The sequence below is a fragment of the Acomys minous genome (genome assembly GCF_964271855.1).
Source record: "Acomys minous genome assembly, chromosome: 16".
In the NCBI taxonomy this organism is placed as follows: domain Eukaryota; kingdom Metazoa; phylum Chordata; class Mammalia; order Rodentia; family Muridae; genus Acomys; species Acomys minous.
This window is the reverse complement of record NC_140498.1, coordinates 4,597,530-4,615,017: the sequence shown is the minus strand read 5'-3', so window position 1 is coordinate 4,615,017 and position 17,488 is coordinate 4,597,530. Positions and strand designations below refer to the sequence as shown.

Genomic DNA, 17,488 nt, shown 5'->3' with positions numbered 1-17,488 from the left:
TGATCTTACAGATCCAGGAGAATCCCAACTACACAGGGGCAGCTGACCGTCAGTCACCCTGCTTGCAGATGGCTCTAGGTTGTCTGCCACAAGCGGGAGATGATGGGCTCCACCCCCCAGCGTGAAAAGGGTCTCCTTGGAATTGGCTTCGCCTAGTCACTGCCCGTGGTGTCTTTCAGCCCTGGGTAATCTCCATTCCAGGCTTGGTGTCCCTTAGCTAAAATGAATTGGAACCAGATGTTTCTGATTTTTTTTTTTTTTTGCAGTATTCACATATACATAAGGAGACATTTGGGGGATGGGATCCAAGTATAAACAGGGAGCCCCATAGGTGATTTTACACAATATTTTAAATCTTGTTGCATGGCATAAAAATTTCCACTTGTGATGTCATCTTAAACACTCCAAAGCTTTGGGATTCTGTCTAGGGGAAAAATGTAAGCATTGGCTCACCGTTTCAGAGGGTTTGTCCTTCATGGTAGGGAAGGCACCATGGAGCTCACGACTGAGGGAGCCAGCTACCGGAATACCTCACATCTTCTCAGGGTAGCGGGAGGTAGAGCACATGCATGAATAATGCAGCTAGCTGGTAAACCCTCCCCCAGGAGGGTCTGTGTTTGCCAGTTAGGCCCAGTGTTCCAAAGGTATCACAGTCTCTCAGAACGATGTTTCCAGCTAGGAGCCAGTGTTCAAACGCACAAGCCTGGGGGATGTTTTACATGTAAATGGAATGCCCTGTCTGTAGTAAGCACCTGTGACTTTTACATGTGTTCTCTTCTGCTTCCTGCTTGATGAACTTCTGGAAGAAATGTGAAAGGGACATTACTTCCTATGCCTTCCTGTGGTCCCCCAACTAGTGTGTGTGTGTGTGTGTGTGTGTGTGTGTGTGTGTGTGTGTGTGTGTGTGTATCCATTGGCAGTCTCGGCCAGCCCGGGGCATGAGGACAACCTAACTCTCCAGTTTCCAGAGAGGGTGCTAGCTGGTGGCTCTCAGACGCTAAAATCCAGCAAAAACAGCAACCTCCCCTCCCTGACCCTTCCCTTCTATCCTCCTTTTAAATTGTGTATTTTCTCTGCATTGCTTGTGTGTGGTGCCCACAGAGGCCAGAAGAAAGTGCTAGATCCCCTGGACCTGGAAGTGAGCCTATATGAAGGTGTCAGGAATGAGCCCAGGTCCTTTGCAAGAGCATTCAGTGTCATGACCCCTGAGCCACCTCTTCTCTCCTCGTCCTTTTAAATAAAGTCCTGTAGAAGATGCACGTCACTTTCACATGCGCCGCCTCTTTGAGTGTATACTAACTAAGCAGATTTGGAGCCTGTCTGGAATCACACACATTTTCTTAGCACCAAAGAGAAAAGGCGTCTTCCCTAGCTCATGGATCTGGGGAAGGGTCTGGGTCACAATATGAACCCATGAGGTCTGGAGTGAGAAGCAAGGCTGAGGCCTGAAGCTGGCTGTGACACGTGTGGTTACCCGGAGCAATGGGAAGACACTGAAATCAAGGCTGCCCCACCCCTTAGAAGGAGGTTCATCAGCACACAGTGGGCATATGAGTGAGTATGCCCCAGGAAGTACACGTTCTAGAGGGGTGTGGCTTTAAAGCTTTGTGAGGTGGGATATAGGGGTAGGGGTGTGAATGGTGTGTGTGTGTGTGTGTGTGTGTGGTATGTGTGTTTGAAGTGTGTATGTACATGCTGCGTGTGTGTGTGTGTGATGTGTCTAGTATGTATGGTATGTGTGGGGTATGTAGTGTGTATGTGGTATGTGTTTATGTGAATGGTGTGTGTTTGGTATGTATGTGGTGTGTGTGTGTGTGTGTGTGGCGTATGTGTATATGTGTGTGGCGTATGTGTGTGTGAGAGAGGTATGTGTGCATGTTTCGTATGTGTGTGCATGTGTTAGTGGTACATGTGTGGTATGTGGGTTGTGGTGTGTATGTGAGTGATATGTGTGTGTGGAATGTGTTGTGACTATTGTATATGTGTGATATATGTATATTGTTTGTGTGTGATGTGTGTACGTGCATGTGTGTGGTGTGTGTGCATGTGCACGTGCACATGCATGTATGTGCTCCTAAGGATTGAACAGACACCTGAATATGCTAGAGACATTTCACCACTAAGCCACATCCCCAGCCCTTTTTGTATTGTATTGTTTTGTTTTGTTTTGCCTATTGGGATAGGGTCTCATTCTAAAGCACTGGTGGGCGCAGAATTCACTATGTAGTATAGGCTGGCCTTGAACTCACAGAGATTCACCTGCCTCTGCCTCCTGGGCTCTGAGATTAAGGGCGTGTACCACCATGTCTGGTCCTTTTTATTTTTTATCTGGTGACATCATCTCACTACGCTCCCCAAGCTGGTGTGGCCCTCACTCTGGCACCTGGGCAGCCCTCAAGTTTCTAGTCTTTCAGCCTCAACCTTCTGAGCGCTGGGATGACAGGTGGGAGCCACTAGACAATATTGGTTCTGTTTAAGGAAGATTGAGGCTCAAGACAGAGCAACTTAATGGGGCTCGGAGACAGCTTACATGGGGAGGCGCCTACTGTACACACATGAGCAAGTGAATTCCATTCCTAGCATCTACAGAGAAGCCAAGTACAGCGTGTGTGTATGTTACTCCAGCACTGGGGAGGCAGAGGCAAGCAGATCCCTGGGGTTTGGTGGCTGTCAGCCTACTGTGACTAGTGAGCCTAACAAGGCCCCTGAGAACACCATACACACACACACACACACACACACACACACACACACACACACACACACACTACAGGAAAGGAGGGGTCTGCTTTGGTTCATTATTGGGGGACGCAGTATGAGGCAGCATGTGAAGTATAGTGCATGTGTAGTTAGGAAGCAGAGAGAGATGAGAGCCAGCTTACCAGGCTTTAAGGCTCCCCACCCCTTAGTCAGCCTAAACATGCTCACACTTAACTTCCCTCAGTTAACTCTCCCCCACAGTCATGCCCAGAGGTGTGTAACCCAGTAACTCCAAACCCAGTCAGGTTGAAGAGTGTCTCAGGGTTTGGCTGTTGGGACTGGAGCTACATATCTGGTATGTGCCTACACAAACAGTCCCAAATCCTAAAAGTCCAAAATCTGAACTATTTTTCAACCCAAACTCCTTTGAAGTGGATATTCACCCTCACTTGGATGCCAGCGTTCAGAGACCTGAGAGTGGAGAATTCCCCGAGAGAGAGGAAGAGGACTCACAGAGCCATGGTAGAAGAGCCACCTGACTCAGGAGAAAGAGACAGGACCCCTTGTCAGCACCTGGGATGGCAGCTGGGCTCTGATGACCTCAGCTTCCGCCAACCACGCTCTTGAGAAGGAAGTCAGTCCCTTGAGAGTTCAGTACACTGGCTGTCAGGACGGGTGCTCCTAGCTCTTAGCTGCAGATTGGATTCCAATAGCTGGTCCCTGCCACATGAGACCTCCTGCAACCCTGGGATGAGGTGGGAGAGAGGGCTGCTGTGGCCGGAAGTCGAGCGTGCCTGTCTGTGGGCCCCCCCGCAGCATCTGAGCTGTGTCTCTGTCCCCACAGTGAATGGACACCACGCCTCAGGGACCCCGGCGCACCCTCCAGAGACTGCCCACATGAGTCTCCGAAAATCCATCGGTGATTCCCAGGTAAGGGGCTGCCAAGGGAGGTAGGGGCAGCTGAGTGTCTAGGCCAGGAAGGCTATCCTTGGGAGTCAGGGAGTGTGGCCCTCTTCTGCCGCTAGTGGAAAGTATCCCATAGCTGTCCTAGCAGATCCTGATGAAGGAGAGCTTGCAGAAGTGCAGTTCACTGGTTTGCTGGAAATGGAGGGTAATTTAGACTTCGAGATAATGGATTATAATTGTCAGGGCAGAGAGATCCACTCTGCTACCCACATGTCCACCAGTGTCCAAGTTTCCGGTCAGGTCAATGTGAGCCAGCCACGCCATTGTCTTTGTAGTCCTTTGCTGTGTCCATCCTCAGTCACGTTGAGTGGAATGTAGGCGTATGACCATCTCCTCCACTAACCCAGCATAAAAATGGCTACAGGGGGAATAGAATTAGGTGTGGCTTTGCTTTTGTGTCAGGGTCTTCTGTAGCCCGGGTGGCCTCCTAGTTTTTGATTCTCCTGCCTCCAGCCCCCCAAGTTCTGGGATCACAGGTATGGACCACCATTCCCAGCTGGGAATATGGCTTAAGATTCTCTAATGGCTGTCTCGTTCGCCACCCCAGTTGACATCATGAGATGCGTATCAATAGTATTCCCTCATGAGCCTAGGACTACAGAGGAGCAAGCTCATGAGACTGAGTCAGGGGTCATAGTGGACCCAGTGAACTGTCCTGTGTTTTCCATATGTGCAAGAAGTTGCATCTGAATGGCAGGGTCAGGGCTGCAGGAATCTCCTCACAGAACATCAAGAAAAGTCTCTTAAGGAAGCCTCCAAGCCCTGCCATATTTTCTCTGGGATCAATATGGCAGCTTACAGGGCCATGTGATGATGATGCTGTGCTGATGATGGTGATGGTGATGATCATGATGATGATGATGATGGTAATATTGCTGAGAACAATAGCTGTGTTTGCTCAGTGTAGGGCAGGTCCTTCAAGTCTCCTGTCTCTTGTCCCGGGTCCGATATGCTCAGGGTGTCCATTCCCAGCCATCCCCCCCAGAGGCCAGTAGTGGTGCTCCTACTTGAGACCATGCCTGGCAGGTAGAGATCTAGGCTTAGTTAACAGTACACAGGGCTTTCTGTGTCTGACCCCCTCAAATCCTTGCACACATCACTAGTCATAAGTCAACCCTGACTTTATATGTCCTGTTGAGCCACCAATAGCCTTCTCCACCAGCTGGCCAATGTGTCGGAAGGGAAAATGGCTTGTCATCTGGCTTGAATATGTTTCTGAAGACGTAAGCGGCAGTTGAACCACAATAGAACCATGTTGCCACCCCAGCACCATGAGGAAGGACACTAGAAGAAGCTTCCATTCTTCCTTTCCCCCACTGTCACGTGACTCCCCTGGCCTCTGGAAGCATTGTGAAGCTCCTGTGTCTGCTTAAAGCAAGCATGCTGCTGGCGTGGCTTAGAATCTGGAGGCTGATATAACCATGTGCTCTAGGCCTTGGAGACTGGAATTTTTCCTCCTCTATCTGTTCTTGGAATGTGCTCGGAGGTTCTGATTTACATGTGAGGTGATTCATACAAGCATTATTTATATCCCGAGAACTCGGGACCCAATCTAACTGTCCAACAACAGGAAATGGGCAAAAACAGCTTCTGGTGCTGGACATCTCGCCAGTCAGTTCTATTGCACAGCCATCAGAAAGCATCCTCCTGGAGAAAAGCATCCTCAGGAGATGCTTACAATTCAAGTTGAGTGGGAGGGCTGGGGTTGAGTGGGAGATGGCCCAGGGGTTAAGAGTGTACTGTTTGTCGGAGGACCTGAGTTCAATTCCAATCGCCCACATCAGGCAGCTCAAAACAGCGTGTGACTCTAGCTGCAAGGGACTACACCTTCTGCTTACTTCCATGAGCACCTGCACTCATGTGTCTGCCTGCTTGTGTGTGAGTGTGTGCATGCACATGTGTTTGCATGTGCATGGGTGCGTGCGAGCACTGGTGAGTCCACGTGTGTGTGTAAATCAGGGGCATTCAGTCCTATTCAGAAGAAGGAAAATTGAGCTTATGAGAGGAAAGGGGACCTAACTGCATCTCAGACTGAGATTCTTCCCCGGAGACATCTGGTGGCGTCTCTGATTTTGATGGAGAGGGGTTGTCGATGCATCCACAAGATAGAAAGAAGCAAGTAACGTCACTCCCTGTTGCACAATGGGCAGGACAGCTCCCGCAACAAGGAATTGACCAGTTTGAAAGTATGAATCACGCTGAGGCTGTAAAAGCTTGATCGGGGAGAACATGAGTAATGTTGGTTTTGTTTATGCTTTCTTCAAGTTTTCTAAAATCAACACATTTCACTTTTATAAAAGACAGATATGCTTTCTTATTTAAGAAAATGGGATCCGCAGCTAGGCGTGGGGGTGCACGCCTTTAATCCCAGCACTCAGGAGGCAGAGGCAGGTAGATCGCTCTGAGTTCGAGGCCAGCCTGGTCTACAAAGTAAGTCTAGGACATTCAAGGCTACACAGAGAAACCCTGTCTCAAAAAAAAAAAAAAGAAAGAAAGAAAATTAAAAAGAAAAGAAAAGAAAATGGGATCTGGCTGCTGGAGAGAGAGCTCAGTCAGTGAAATGCTTATTGCACAACCCTGAGGACCCGAGTTCAATCCCCAGCACCTTCATTAAGGGTAGGCCATGGTAGTGACCTTGTAATCCTAGAGCTGGGGAAGTGGAGACAGGGGGATTACTGGAGTGCACTGGCACTTGTGTACTTGTGTACTTGGTGAACTCTAAGCCAATGACCGAAAAACGAAATAGAGAGCAACTGGGATTGACCTGTGCCACACCTCATGTGTGCTCACATATATGAGTGTGCATAGATACACACACACACACACACACACACACACACACACACACACACACACACACACACGTCCCTTAAGGACATGTGGTATTAGGTTTTTTAGATCCCTGGCTTGGTAGACAGTGACTGTTACACACGGGCAGGTTAACAGAATACTCTTTTTGGATGATAACCTTGAAGTTGAGACCCCCATCAAAGAAACAAAATTAAACAGTGCAGTACACAGAAAGGGAAAACCTGTGTCTACTCGCTGCATCCCAGAACTGCAAGGTGGACTTTTAAGGATTCTTTTAGGCTACGCAAAGACATTTGAATACAGAAGCCGCTGCTTTTTCATCCCAGAGTGTGAACCTCTGAAGCTAATTATCTAAGAGCTCTAATGACTAACCATAATTAGCTTGAGAGAGTACCCCTTTAGAGGACAGCAGGACCCAGCAAATGCCTAAGCATACATGGTGTTCTTCAATATACAGGGGGATTTACTCTCCATCCTAGACTGTCAATCATAACTTCCAATTTCTCTCAATAATAACTCAGGGCCGGGACGTGGCTCAGTGGTAAACTACTTACCTGGTGTGTCCAAAGCTCGGAGTTTAGTCTCTAGCATGTGTGTGCATTTGGACAGTAATTGAAATATGAGTGAATGAAGGGCCACGTGACCATCTGAAAGGCAGGATTTGGGGCCACAATGGCCAAGCCCAGATTTGCTGGCTTCCTTCTCTCTGAGAAGGTGGATGGGGAGAATGGTGGCAGGAAGGGGCAAGCACACCTAATATGCCTACCATTCCGCGTCATGGATGGGGGACCAGAGCTCCTGGGGGGTTCCTGCTTTTCTCCTTTACTCAGTCTTGTGAGACCTGGGGTGGATGGGCATAGGTGATGGTGGTCTGGTGCCGCCCAGTGGACAGTTTCAGTACTGCAGTCATCAAGGGGGCTGTGCCTAGGTCCTGGATAAAGGGCGCCTTCCTGTTGGGAAAGAACCCAGGGGTCAAAGGCTAACAGCTTTGCCACAGTCGAAGGAAGCTAATCCTAGATTGTGCCTTCTCTTCCTGCCCACCATTACCTGGGCCCATTTGCAGTCCATTTTCCCACTACTCTGGCTTTATGACCACTCCAGAAACACACCAAGGAAAAGAGGAAGGACTCAGAGCATGGGCACCTAACAGGGTACATGTTGAAGAATGCAGCTTAAGTGGAGAAAGAGCAGAGATGCTGTGCCCCTGCATCCTTCCCAGGCCCTTTACTTCAGTAGCGCACACCCCTAGGTCATTTGCTAGGCTCTGAGGTAGAGAAAGGCTCCGCCCTGCCTGTGGGAGAAAGACAATGGGTCAACAGTTGTATCATGACATCAGTGGTGAGCGCAGGAGGAAGCGTGCACAATGAGAAGCCAAGAAGTGGGACTGAAAGCATTGGAAATGGGCTTCTTAAGATGAGATGCTAGGCTAAAGAGTGCAAGGCTACACGGAGGGCTGGATAACAAAAAGATGGGCATGGTGTTCCAGACAGAGGAGACAGCGTGTAGACGCATAGAGGCAGAAAGGACCACAGCATGGGTCATGCTATGACTTAGTAAGTTGGCAGGTATAGGAGAGAAGAAGATGGAGCAGAAGGGGTCTGCATGGCCTGTCACAAGGATTATGCCGACAATGTTGGGGACTGAAGAGGGGTTTCCTATAGGAAACCCGCCTGCCCAGGGCATAGGATGCAGGAGTTCTTATAGAGGGATGTGTTTTAAAAGACACTTGAAAGAGGGGCTGTTAGCCTGCTTGTGAAGTCGCTGACAGCTTAGCAAGTAGTGTGTGTTCTTGGCGACAGCACCATTGCTCAGGCACAGTCAGGACACTAGGATGTGGGAGCGGCACTTCAACCAAAATGGAAGAGAGCCAGGCAAGCCATAGACAAGTCAGCAGGATCAGGGAGTCTCTAGCGCAGGGCTATCTTGTGCTATTGAATGAGTTCTGGACCCAGAAAAAAAGGAGGGTTATTACAAGTAAAGGGTAAAATGTGTAAGTATCTATTGTAGGACTCTGCGGAGCTTCTGTGACAAAGTCCCGTGGACCTAGCATCTCACTTCAGTGAACAGTGTGGCATTGGGACAATGTTGGCTCACTACTGGTCTCATCCTGCCTCAACATCCCCACTTAAAGCAAACTCCTGACTTACACCTCTAAATCAGTGCTTCTCAACCCCTGGGTCACAACCATTAGGAAAATACATATTTCCAATGGTCTTTGGAACCCCAACCATAAATGTATTTTTGTTGCACTTCATGACTGTAATGTTGCTACTGAGTGGTATCTCGGTTCCTAAGACCATCATAAATATGTGTTTTCCCGTTATCATGACCCGTAGATTAAGATCTGCTGCTCCCAATCCAAGTATTTCTAGTTGTAAAACAAAGGGGGAAGACATCAGAGTACAATTACCACAGCCAAGAAAACACTAGACCAATAATATCACCATATACATTCTACATTCCAATTATTTGGTGATCCTTAAAATGGCTTTTACACCTGCTTTTCTCCACAGTCTAGGATCTACTTAAGTTTTTTTTTTTTAATGTGAAAATGTTGGTTACTTAGTCTCTTTAGCTTCTGTCTCTGTCTGTGTCTGTCTGACCATCTCATTTGTTGGGCTGCAACTAATTATTATGTAGCGCCAACTTTCAAAATACAGTCTGGGTTACAGCTCAGTAGATGACAAGGAAGAGATCAACACCCAGGCCTGTCAAAGACAGAGAGAGGGGACAGGGGACAGGGGACAGGGGAGTGGGTCTGGTGCCAACCAGGCATTCGATGGCTATTTTTAGAGTGCTCATACTTGTGCATCTTTCATCACAATGAATTGTAGAAAGTTTGCATCATCACTCCCAGCATCACCCAAGCCATGGAACTGTTACTAACCTACTTTCCGACTCCGGGCCGTCTTTTTATGATGTTTTATCTGCGGAAGGTTGGCCCTGTGTGGTCCTTAGTAGCTAGCTGCTTTCACTCAGGATGTTTTTGATGTCTTGTTGAGTGTGCTCAACTTTCATTCATATGGCTGAATAGTAGGCCACGCAATGGGCAGTTTTGTCATCTTGCCTGCTCCAGTCTCTTTGTCTAGGCAGGTACCCCATGGTTTTTCTTTTGCTTACCCTCACACTGACTTCTAATTTATGTTTTGAAGACTCCAGGCCAACTGTTATCTTGTAGGGTGACCTACATTCCTTAGTCTGTTTGCTACTCCCGTGCATGTGTAGAACCCAAGCTTGGGATTTGACAGGCATTCTGTGTGGGGTGAGCTGGCTGCTGCCTGTTGCACCTCTGGGGAGATACACACACACACACACACACACACACACACACACACACACACACACACACACACACACACACACACGCTGCTAGTGAGATCCTGGGTCACTGCAATAACTACTAGATTTATTTCATTTGTTTCCCTTTCTGGTTGATGGGGGCCAATGCGGCACTAATGTGACTCTGTGAGGACCACAGTCTACATCTCTTTGCCACTGGGATATCCAGGTGATGAGCTCTATCTACAATTTTATGGGTGTTCTTCTGGAATGGTGTGTTCCCTCTGCCCACTGCACAGCGAGTCCCTTGCAGCCACTATTGCCACTGAGCCTATGGGGTCATCTTTAGACTAGCTCTCGCTTGCTCTCTTCTTATAGCTCCATCATTTTTTTTGAGTTCTCTTGTACTTGCTGCCACAGTAAGCACTCGGACAGCTCTGACTCCGGCATTAGCTGTGTTTCTAGGAACCTGCGTTCCTCTCAGCGAGAGTAACAAAGAAGCCCAGTAAAGGATGATTCCTGTAGGATTTCTGCCTTCTGGCCCCTCACTACTTCAGTAGCAGCAGCAGCCATACATAGACTATGGCCAAGGCCACTGGTCCCCCCCCCCCCCACCAATCCTGGGCTGCAGTGGAATGACAAGAATGGTGGCAGCATCGTGTTGGTCCCTGACAGGGAGACTTGCCCAGAAGACAATCTAGCCCTGAGGCAGGCCTGACCCTTTCTTGGCAGCTATGGGCTTGGCCAGAGCCTCTGTGTGGAAGAAACATGGAGGGACCATTGTCCCTGCCTCCTCTTGATTACTGACGCCCAGGGCTCTTGTGGTGCAGCCTCTACTTGTCTTGTGCCATGGGCACTTTTAGTGAATGTCCCAGCAGGGAAATGGCAGCTTGGAATGCTACAGGCCAGGCCAGGTCGATATGATGGTGCCTTAAAAAATACATATTGAAGCTATCTTTGGCCATAAGCTTGACCGCTCCATGGCCTGTCAGGGTGGCAGAGGAGCTGCTGTAAGCGTCTGAAAGTCAGTCAGGCCAATGGGTCTCCGGTGAAGCCTCCAGCTGCTCAGGACTGGGACTGGCTAGAGCCATGTGAGAACCCCTGATGATGTGTGAGAACCCCTGATGATGTGTGAGAACCCCTGATGATGTGTGAGAACCCCTGATGATGGTCCATTTTAGAGATGGGAAAACCCAAGGTTCCAAGAAGTCAGCTCCATGGCCTTCATCTTAAAGCTAGGCATCCATGAAATGGATGGTTGCTTTTCACCAAGAGCTCCAAGGATGTGAGCATTCTATGAGCAGGCTCTCTTTACCTGTCAGATCAAGGCAGTAAGGCCGGGCATAGGAAGGGCCCAGTGAGATCCATTTGGCCTGGCTTGCTGACGGCTTTCTGAGACAGGAGCCTCCCACCCGCAGGTGCTCACCTTGCCAGGATCTAGGTGGCTTGGGGGGTGGATGAAACCATCTGGCTTCCTTGATGCTCACTGGTAAAGCCCTTTATACTTTTGGGCCCATGCTAGCCCCAGAACACAGAGTGGTCAACCATGGTGTCTCAAGGGAGCTGTTTTCAGGGGCAATATGTGACCCAGGACAAGTGGCATCTCAGGGTCCTATCTGGAGAGCTGTGGAGTTGAACCCTGGACGTGACTGCTGGCGTGTTGGAACTCCGTACAATCCCTTGTGTTAAATGTGACTTAAAACCAAAACAACAACAACAACAACAAAAAGCTGGCCGTTCTTATCCATCTCCACCAACACAATCATGGGGCCTTGGCCACCACCTGTAGGAGCATGGGTAGTTGGGACTCCGGTGTTTTGGCTGACAATGGGAACAACGTAAAAAAAGGCACTCCAGGACAGGGGGATGCTCTGCTTAAGAGAGATCGCTGTGGTTCCCAGGCGCTGGCACCATGGCACACAGCCAAGGTGCTGAGCAGCACCCGTGCTCATTTCACACATTCACCATTTGACATTACAGACTTGAAGGGGGGGGGTCGGAATGAGATGTCATGTGCCGAGTCCTCTGTGCGGGGAGGGGGGGTGGCCTACAATCTGCCTTAACTCTCTGCTCCCCTGTCATTCCACTATGCTGCTTTGGCAACGTGGCCTGGTTACCAGCAGAGGGCAGTGGAGGGGTTAACTCCCCAAGTCCCAGTTGGAAAGGAGAGGAGGGGGGACCTGGTTTGCTGCGGTTCCCTGGAGTCTGAGCTCAGCCTTCCTCCACTTTGCCCAGGAGCCTGAGCACTCCGGAGCAGCCTGGGCTATAAGATGCTTTTGCCTGCCCTGGCCCAGAATATGGTGACTCAGGAGTTAACAGCAGGCTGACACCCCTGAACTTCCCCAGCTCAGGGTTCTTAACCAATCCCTCCACCCACCCACCTGGGGAACTGGGGATGGGGAAAAAAATGTCCAACATGGAGAACAGCTTTGATGATGTGTCTCACCTCTCTCCCCAGAACCTGGGATCCTCATCGCCAGGCAAAAAACAGAGCAAGGAAAACACCATCACAGTAAGTGGCTCACTGTTGGGGGGAGAGGGGGGGAGTGGTGGAGGGAGGGGTGGTCCGAGGACCACAGCTGGGGCTGTTGCCCTGGCAACAAGGACGGCCAACCAGAATTGATGTTCACTAGGAAACAGGGAAGTTCCAGGCAAAGCTTGGGTTCAGCTGAAGCTGCCCCCATCCCCTCCCTCTGTCAATTTCTCCTTCTGCTTGCTCTCCCCTGGGGAAGCGGTGGAGGGCAGGAGGCTGTAACAAGGGAGAAGCCGCTTCTGCGTGGTGGTGGTGGTGATGGTGGGCAGGAGAAGGTGCTGGTGGGGGAGCGAGCTGAAGGGGGTGGAGTGTGCTGTGGGAAGAGATGTGACATGGAAATTACAGCCACCACGGGGCTGCTTTTGTGCAGGGGAACTTCTGGAAGACGTCAAAGTTAGAAGCAAGAGAAAGCTCTGTACAAATAGCATTTCTGGGAGTCCCTGGTGAGAAGCTCTCAGGGATTTCCCCCCACCCCGACCCAACTAGATACCCCTGTGGGGGTGGCATAAGGTTGCCAACTCCTCCCCTCAAACCCCCTGATGCACTGGGGCTCTCTACTCTAAGGAGGGAGCTGGCCAGGTTCTTAGCCAACGGTAATGATTTAAGAAGTGGGGTCTTCAGGTTTGCTATCCTGGCAAGGACCCATTCTGAGCTGTTCTGGCCATCTCTGCAAAGGTAAAGCTGAGTGGGTGCATTGCTGAGTGGACCGTCCCACTTTGGAGGGAAGAGGGAGCCAAACAAGTGGCAACACCAACCGTAACACCCCAACCGTAATACCCACTGCCACCTTGGTGCCCACTCGGTACATGCCAGGACCACCACCACCCCCAGGGCAGGGGTTCTGTTTGCCTCCAGCTATGGCTCTGTAGTGAGCAGAATCAACCCTCCGGAGTGATTATACAGATGGACTCTGACACCAGAGTGTCACTTATGTCACCAGGCCGTGGCAACATTTGAGCAAGTTTCTCCGGCTTTTCTGGTGTCTCTAAAGCGGGGAAGTGAGGGCATCCCTCATGGGGGGCTAGTGTCTAGAAAGAGCTGGTCCTTGGTTGCAAAGCACCGAGAACTGAGTCCGGCACACACACTCGGTGCTCAGTGTGCATTAATGTGATCATCGCACAGTACACACATGCAGAAAGTGGAGCACAGAGCGGCGCCCTGCCCAAGCTTACCTAGCTAGGAAGCATCAAGACTGAAACCTCATCTCTTGCCCACTGGCAGTTCCCTTCCTGAGCTGGCTTAGGTCCCTCGGGTCACCACCCTGTCTTCACCCTGTTGTGTCTGCTGGAAACTGGGCAGAGAAGCTTAGCTTGCTGCTACTCTGCGGCAGCCACAACTTTTCTTCCCAGAGAGTCTCAAAGAACCTGGCAGAGCATAGACAGGCCCTAGGTTCCAGCTTCTGAGGGCACAGGCCCCGTCTTTCACATTGTCACCAAATGCCAAACAGGATGATGGCTTCTCAGAGCCACTAGAAATGGGGAGAAGGGAAGAAGAGCAAATAAAATAGAGACGCATGTTCACATTCTAGAAACAAACACCAGAAGTGAAAAGAGATGCTGGACAGGCAGTGTTATGCTGGCTGGTTGTCTTAAAGACACAGTGATGGAGCCCAGCCATAGAGGCAGGCCCCTGCCGGGACCTAAGTCAGAGCTTCTGAGTGTGGCTGTGAACTTCCCACTGGATTGCATGCCCTGTCCCTGCTGCCTGCTCCCTTCCTCTAGCCCACATCAGCACACCCCACAAGGTGGTCTGCAGCACACAGCTGGTAGTCATGGGAGATGATGCTTAAAGTGCAGATTCCTGAAAAGCATTAGTAGTTGGTCTCTCTGGGGCAAGGACGGGACACTGCATTTCTGTCACCAGTTCTGGAGGTTTGATGTGAACACGCATACCTTGGAGAACTGCTGCTGGGGAAACTGAACAAAGGGGGGGGGGTGACTATAGGTCACACAGCAAGTGAGAGGGAAAACTCAGGACTCACATGCAGGTCTCCCTGCTGCCAACCTAGGTGCTAGCCCACGCACCCCTTGGATAGTCTAATCCCACATCACTTCAGGCTGCAGACCTGAACCATTCTCTCTCCCTCACCCAGTACTCTGTCTCCATACCCAGCCTCTAGCTCCAAGTTCAAACCGTACAGAGCTCAGGACTACTCCAGGGGACAGGACTGCCACATTCCCAGGATGCCGAGACACTTTGTTATCTCAGGGAATATAGGAATATGGCGAGTAATTTCTCTCCTCTGGTCTGGGAGGCAGCCATTGCCAGGTCCTGCCAGCGCCGGATGCCTGTCCTCAGTCAGGAAGCAAGGATTGAGCTGGATCTGAAGCTCAGTGGCCCGAAGCTAGTTTAGACCAACAGGCACATGGGTCCCCTGGCTGCAGAAGCAGGGCTGGCAGCCATGCCTGGGTCTCAGTCTGCCCCTGCTGTCAGAAATGCTAGGCTGACAGGTGGGGGTGGGGAGATGTTTGATTGGGAGTGACAGGCACTAATGGCTGCTCACTGCCCTCAGCACAAACATGACACCTCAAGATGTGGAGGAGTTGAGCAGTGATGACAAGCGAGGGCACCAGGCACGGGCTCCTGGATGAAGGAGTTAGAGGACCTCGTGGTCCTCCACTTGGATGCCCGGCATAACCAGTCTGGAGGCATGGCATCCCGGGAGGGAGCTCGTGGCTGGAGGAGAGCCCGTGGGGTCCTTTGCTTTCTTCTCACTTTACTGAGCCAGGGGCACACAGAGTACTTAGCCACAGCCTGGGTTACCAAATTCAGCTCTGAAAGCTTTAAGGGGACTGACCCCCACCCTGCCCTCGGACACAGACATTGCTGCTCTACAACAAGAGCAGGTAGCCCACTCCCCGCCCAAGCCTCCCACATCAGCCCCTCAGGTGCATCACACATGCGTTCCTCAGCCCCAGTGGCCCAGCCAGATGCCTTTCCAGCTGCTGTGCTCCCTTTGAACCTTCAAAGAGTGACTGGGAACAGCCCTCATGGTCCTACAGAATGCCCCAGCCAGGCAGCCACTGCATAGGAAGCATCCCAACCATTGGGGTGGGATGTGGGTGTTTCTCCTTGTGGCTGTAGACGAGGCTAAGGAGATAGTAGGAGTGGCCACATCACACACACACACACACACACACACACACACACACACACACACACACACACAGTGTCCCATCCATTAAGATGGGGATGCAGGCGTTTCTCCCTGTGGGTGTGGGTGAAGCTGAGGACATAGTAGGAGTGCCCACATCTCTCTCTCTCTCTCTCTCTCTCTCTCTCTCATACACACACACACACACACACACACACACACACACACACACACACACACACTCCTGGTTCTGCTTCCTGCTCAGCACCTACCTTGGCATACATAGCTACACTTTGCCCCAGCGTGTTGGACAAGTTATGTGTGACGGGGCTTAGCATCCTAGTCCGGACCGGAAGAAGTCCTAGTCTGGTTTCTGACCAGGGCTCCACTATTACATATGAGCTGTGTGCTCTGCATTAAGTTACTTAGCCTCTCTGGGCTTCAATGCCTGCTGTGGCTATTGTGGGGATTAAGTGAGTTCACACATAGCAAGCACTTGGGGTATGATTAGCTCTTGCTGAGCATAAAGTAGATCCCTGGGCTGTCTGCTGTGCAGGGACAGGAGGGACTAAGGCCCTCGCTGTTCCCAGCAGGCTTTTGGGGGAGACACGTCTTTCTTCTAGGGCTGCAGCTATGTGTTACTATCAGCTGCTAGAAATCACCAGGAAGGGAAAGGAATCTACCCATGGAGGTCTCCACGGAGAAGGACATGTCCCATTCCCCTGTGCTCTTTGGAGTTTTGTGGTTCAGGGACACAAGAGCCTGGCTGTGAGACCTGAAGGTCACAGAGGGCCAGGGGCAGTGTGAGACCTAGGGTTCAGTCCTCGGGAGGCCAGCCCTGCACCCTCTTGTGCCACTCTAGCTGCATGGCAGTGGCCTGCCAGCCCCTGTGCCTCAGTTTCCTCCCCTGTGCGTGTTTGCACCACCGTCACAGATGGGCATTTTTGCTCTGATTGCTTACTGCCCGTGACTTTGCTCCACTACCATCAGGACCACCTCCACTGCCTCAGACTCTCGCTCTCCAAAACCCATTCTTCTCCACATCTCATGCCCCGGTGTGGAGACACACCTTCAGCCGGGCCTGGCTCCTCACACTCTCAGCCATGCCCCTGTTGACATCTGGAGTCAAGAGCAGTCCTGAGCCTTTTCCTTCACAATCATATTCCTTCACCTCTCTGTCCAGTGCAGCCTCTGCCATGTGGGCCTGGGGGCTAACCCAGAGAGCACTGCCCTGCTCATGTGGCTAACTGCCTCAGCACAAACATCTGGTCACAGCTGCCAGAACCCTTCTTGCTTATGAGGCAAACTCAGCATGCATGTATGTGAACACGCGCGCACATACACACACACACACACACACACACACTTACATTTGCATACACGTGCACATAAACACACACATGCACACACTCAGGCACACACACAGCCCCCTTTCCTTCCTGAGATACCCTTCCCTCTTCCCAGCCTACCTGCCTAGATCCTCCTCAAGTACCACTTCATCTAAGAATCATCCATTATCCGCAACCCTTCCTGTGGCCTCAGCACCCTCTACCTACCCTAGCGGGAGGTTTATCCCAACAACCATCATCCCTTAATCAGCAAGATCTCAAGAGCAGATGCAGTGATGATGCTTTGTTGAATGCCCCCTGTTAGCCTGCTGTGCCAGGAGCTAGGAAAACCCCTAGGGAAGGGCGGTCTCTGCCTCTCCACCTGCCCCCACCGACGGGCTGCCAGCAAGGAAGAGCAATGTAAAAAAGCCATCAGAAGTAGAAACACACTAAGTGTGCATTATGCTGGGGAGACCCGGAACACCAGGAAAACTCAGGGTAGCACATGCTGTGGAGGAGCTATCTAGCAAACATTTAGCTCTGCCGCCAGCCTGACCTGAATCTGCTTTCCTCAGTGTTAGGCACTTCTCTACATGACCACCGGGGGGGGGGGGGGGGGGGGGAGGGCTCTGGGGACTCTGCAAAGTCCCTGTGGGCTAACCCAAACCAGAAGTGACAAGAGGTAGTGACAGGCACCCCACAGCTCCTTACTACCCAGTAAATCCAAAAAGAGAGGCAGAGGCATCCAGAGCCAGCAGCTTCCCCTACCTCCTACCT

The 17,488-nt window shown here is 51.0% G+C and overlaps 1 protein-coding gene across 16 annotated transcripts in view; it reads left to right on the top strand.

Annotated features, from left to right (window-relative positions):
- The window catches only part of GAS7 (growth arrest specific 7), a 234,323-nt gene that overhangs the window by 182,593 nt on the left and 34,242 nt on the right, over positions 1 to 17,488 (top strand). For 8 of the 16 annotated variants that reach the window (XM_084764353.1, XM_084764368.1, XM_084764365.1 and 5 more), the window contains exons 4-5: positions 3,545 to 3,630; positions 12,215 to 12,268. In XM_084764353.1, the coding sequence (XP_084620479.1) occupies positions 3,545 to 3,630; positions 12,215 to 12,268 (140 nt within the window). The remainder of the gene's footprint in view (positions 1 to 3,544; positions 3,631 to 12,214; positions 12,269 to 17,488) is intronic. The other 8 variants (XM_084764363.1, XM_084764357.1, XM_084764354.1 and 5 more) reach the window with 1 other exon arrangement.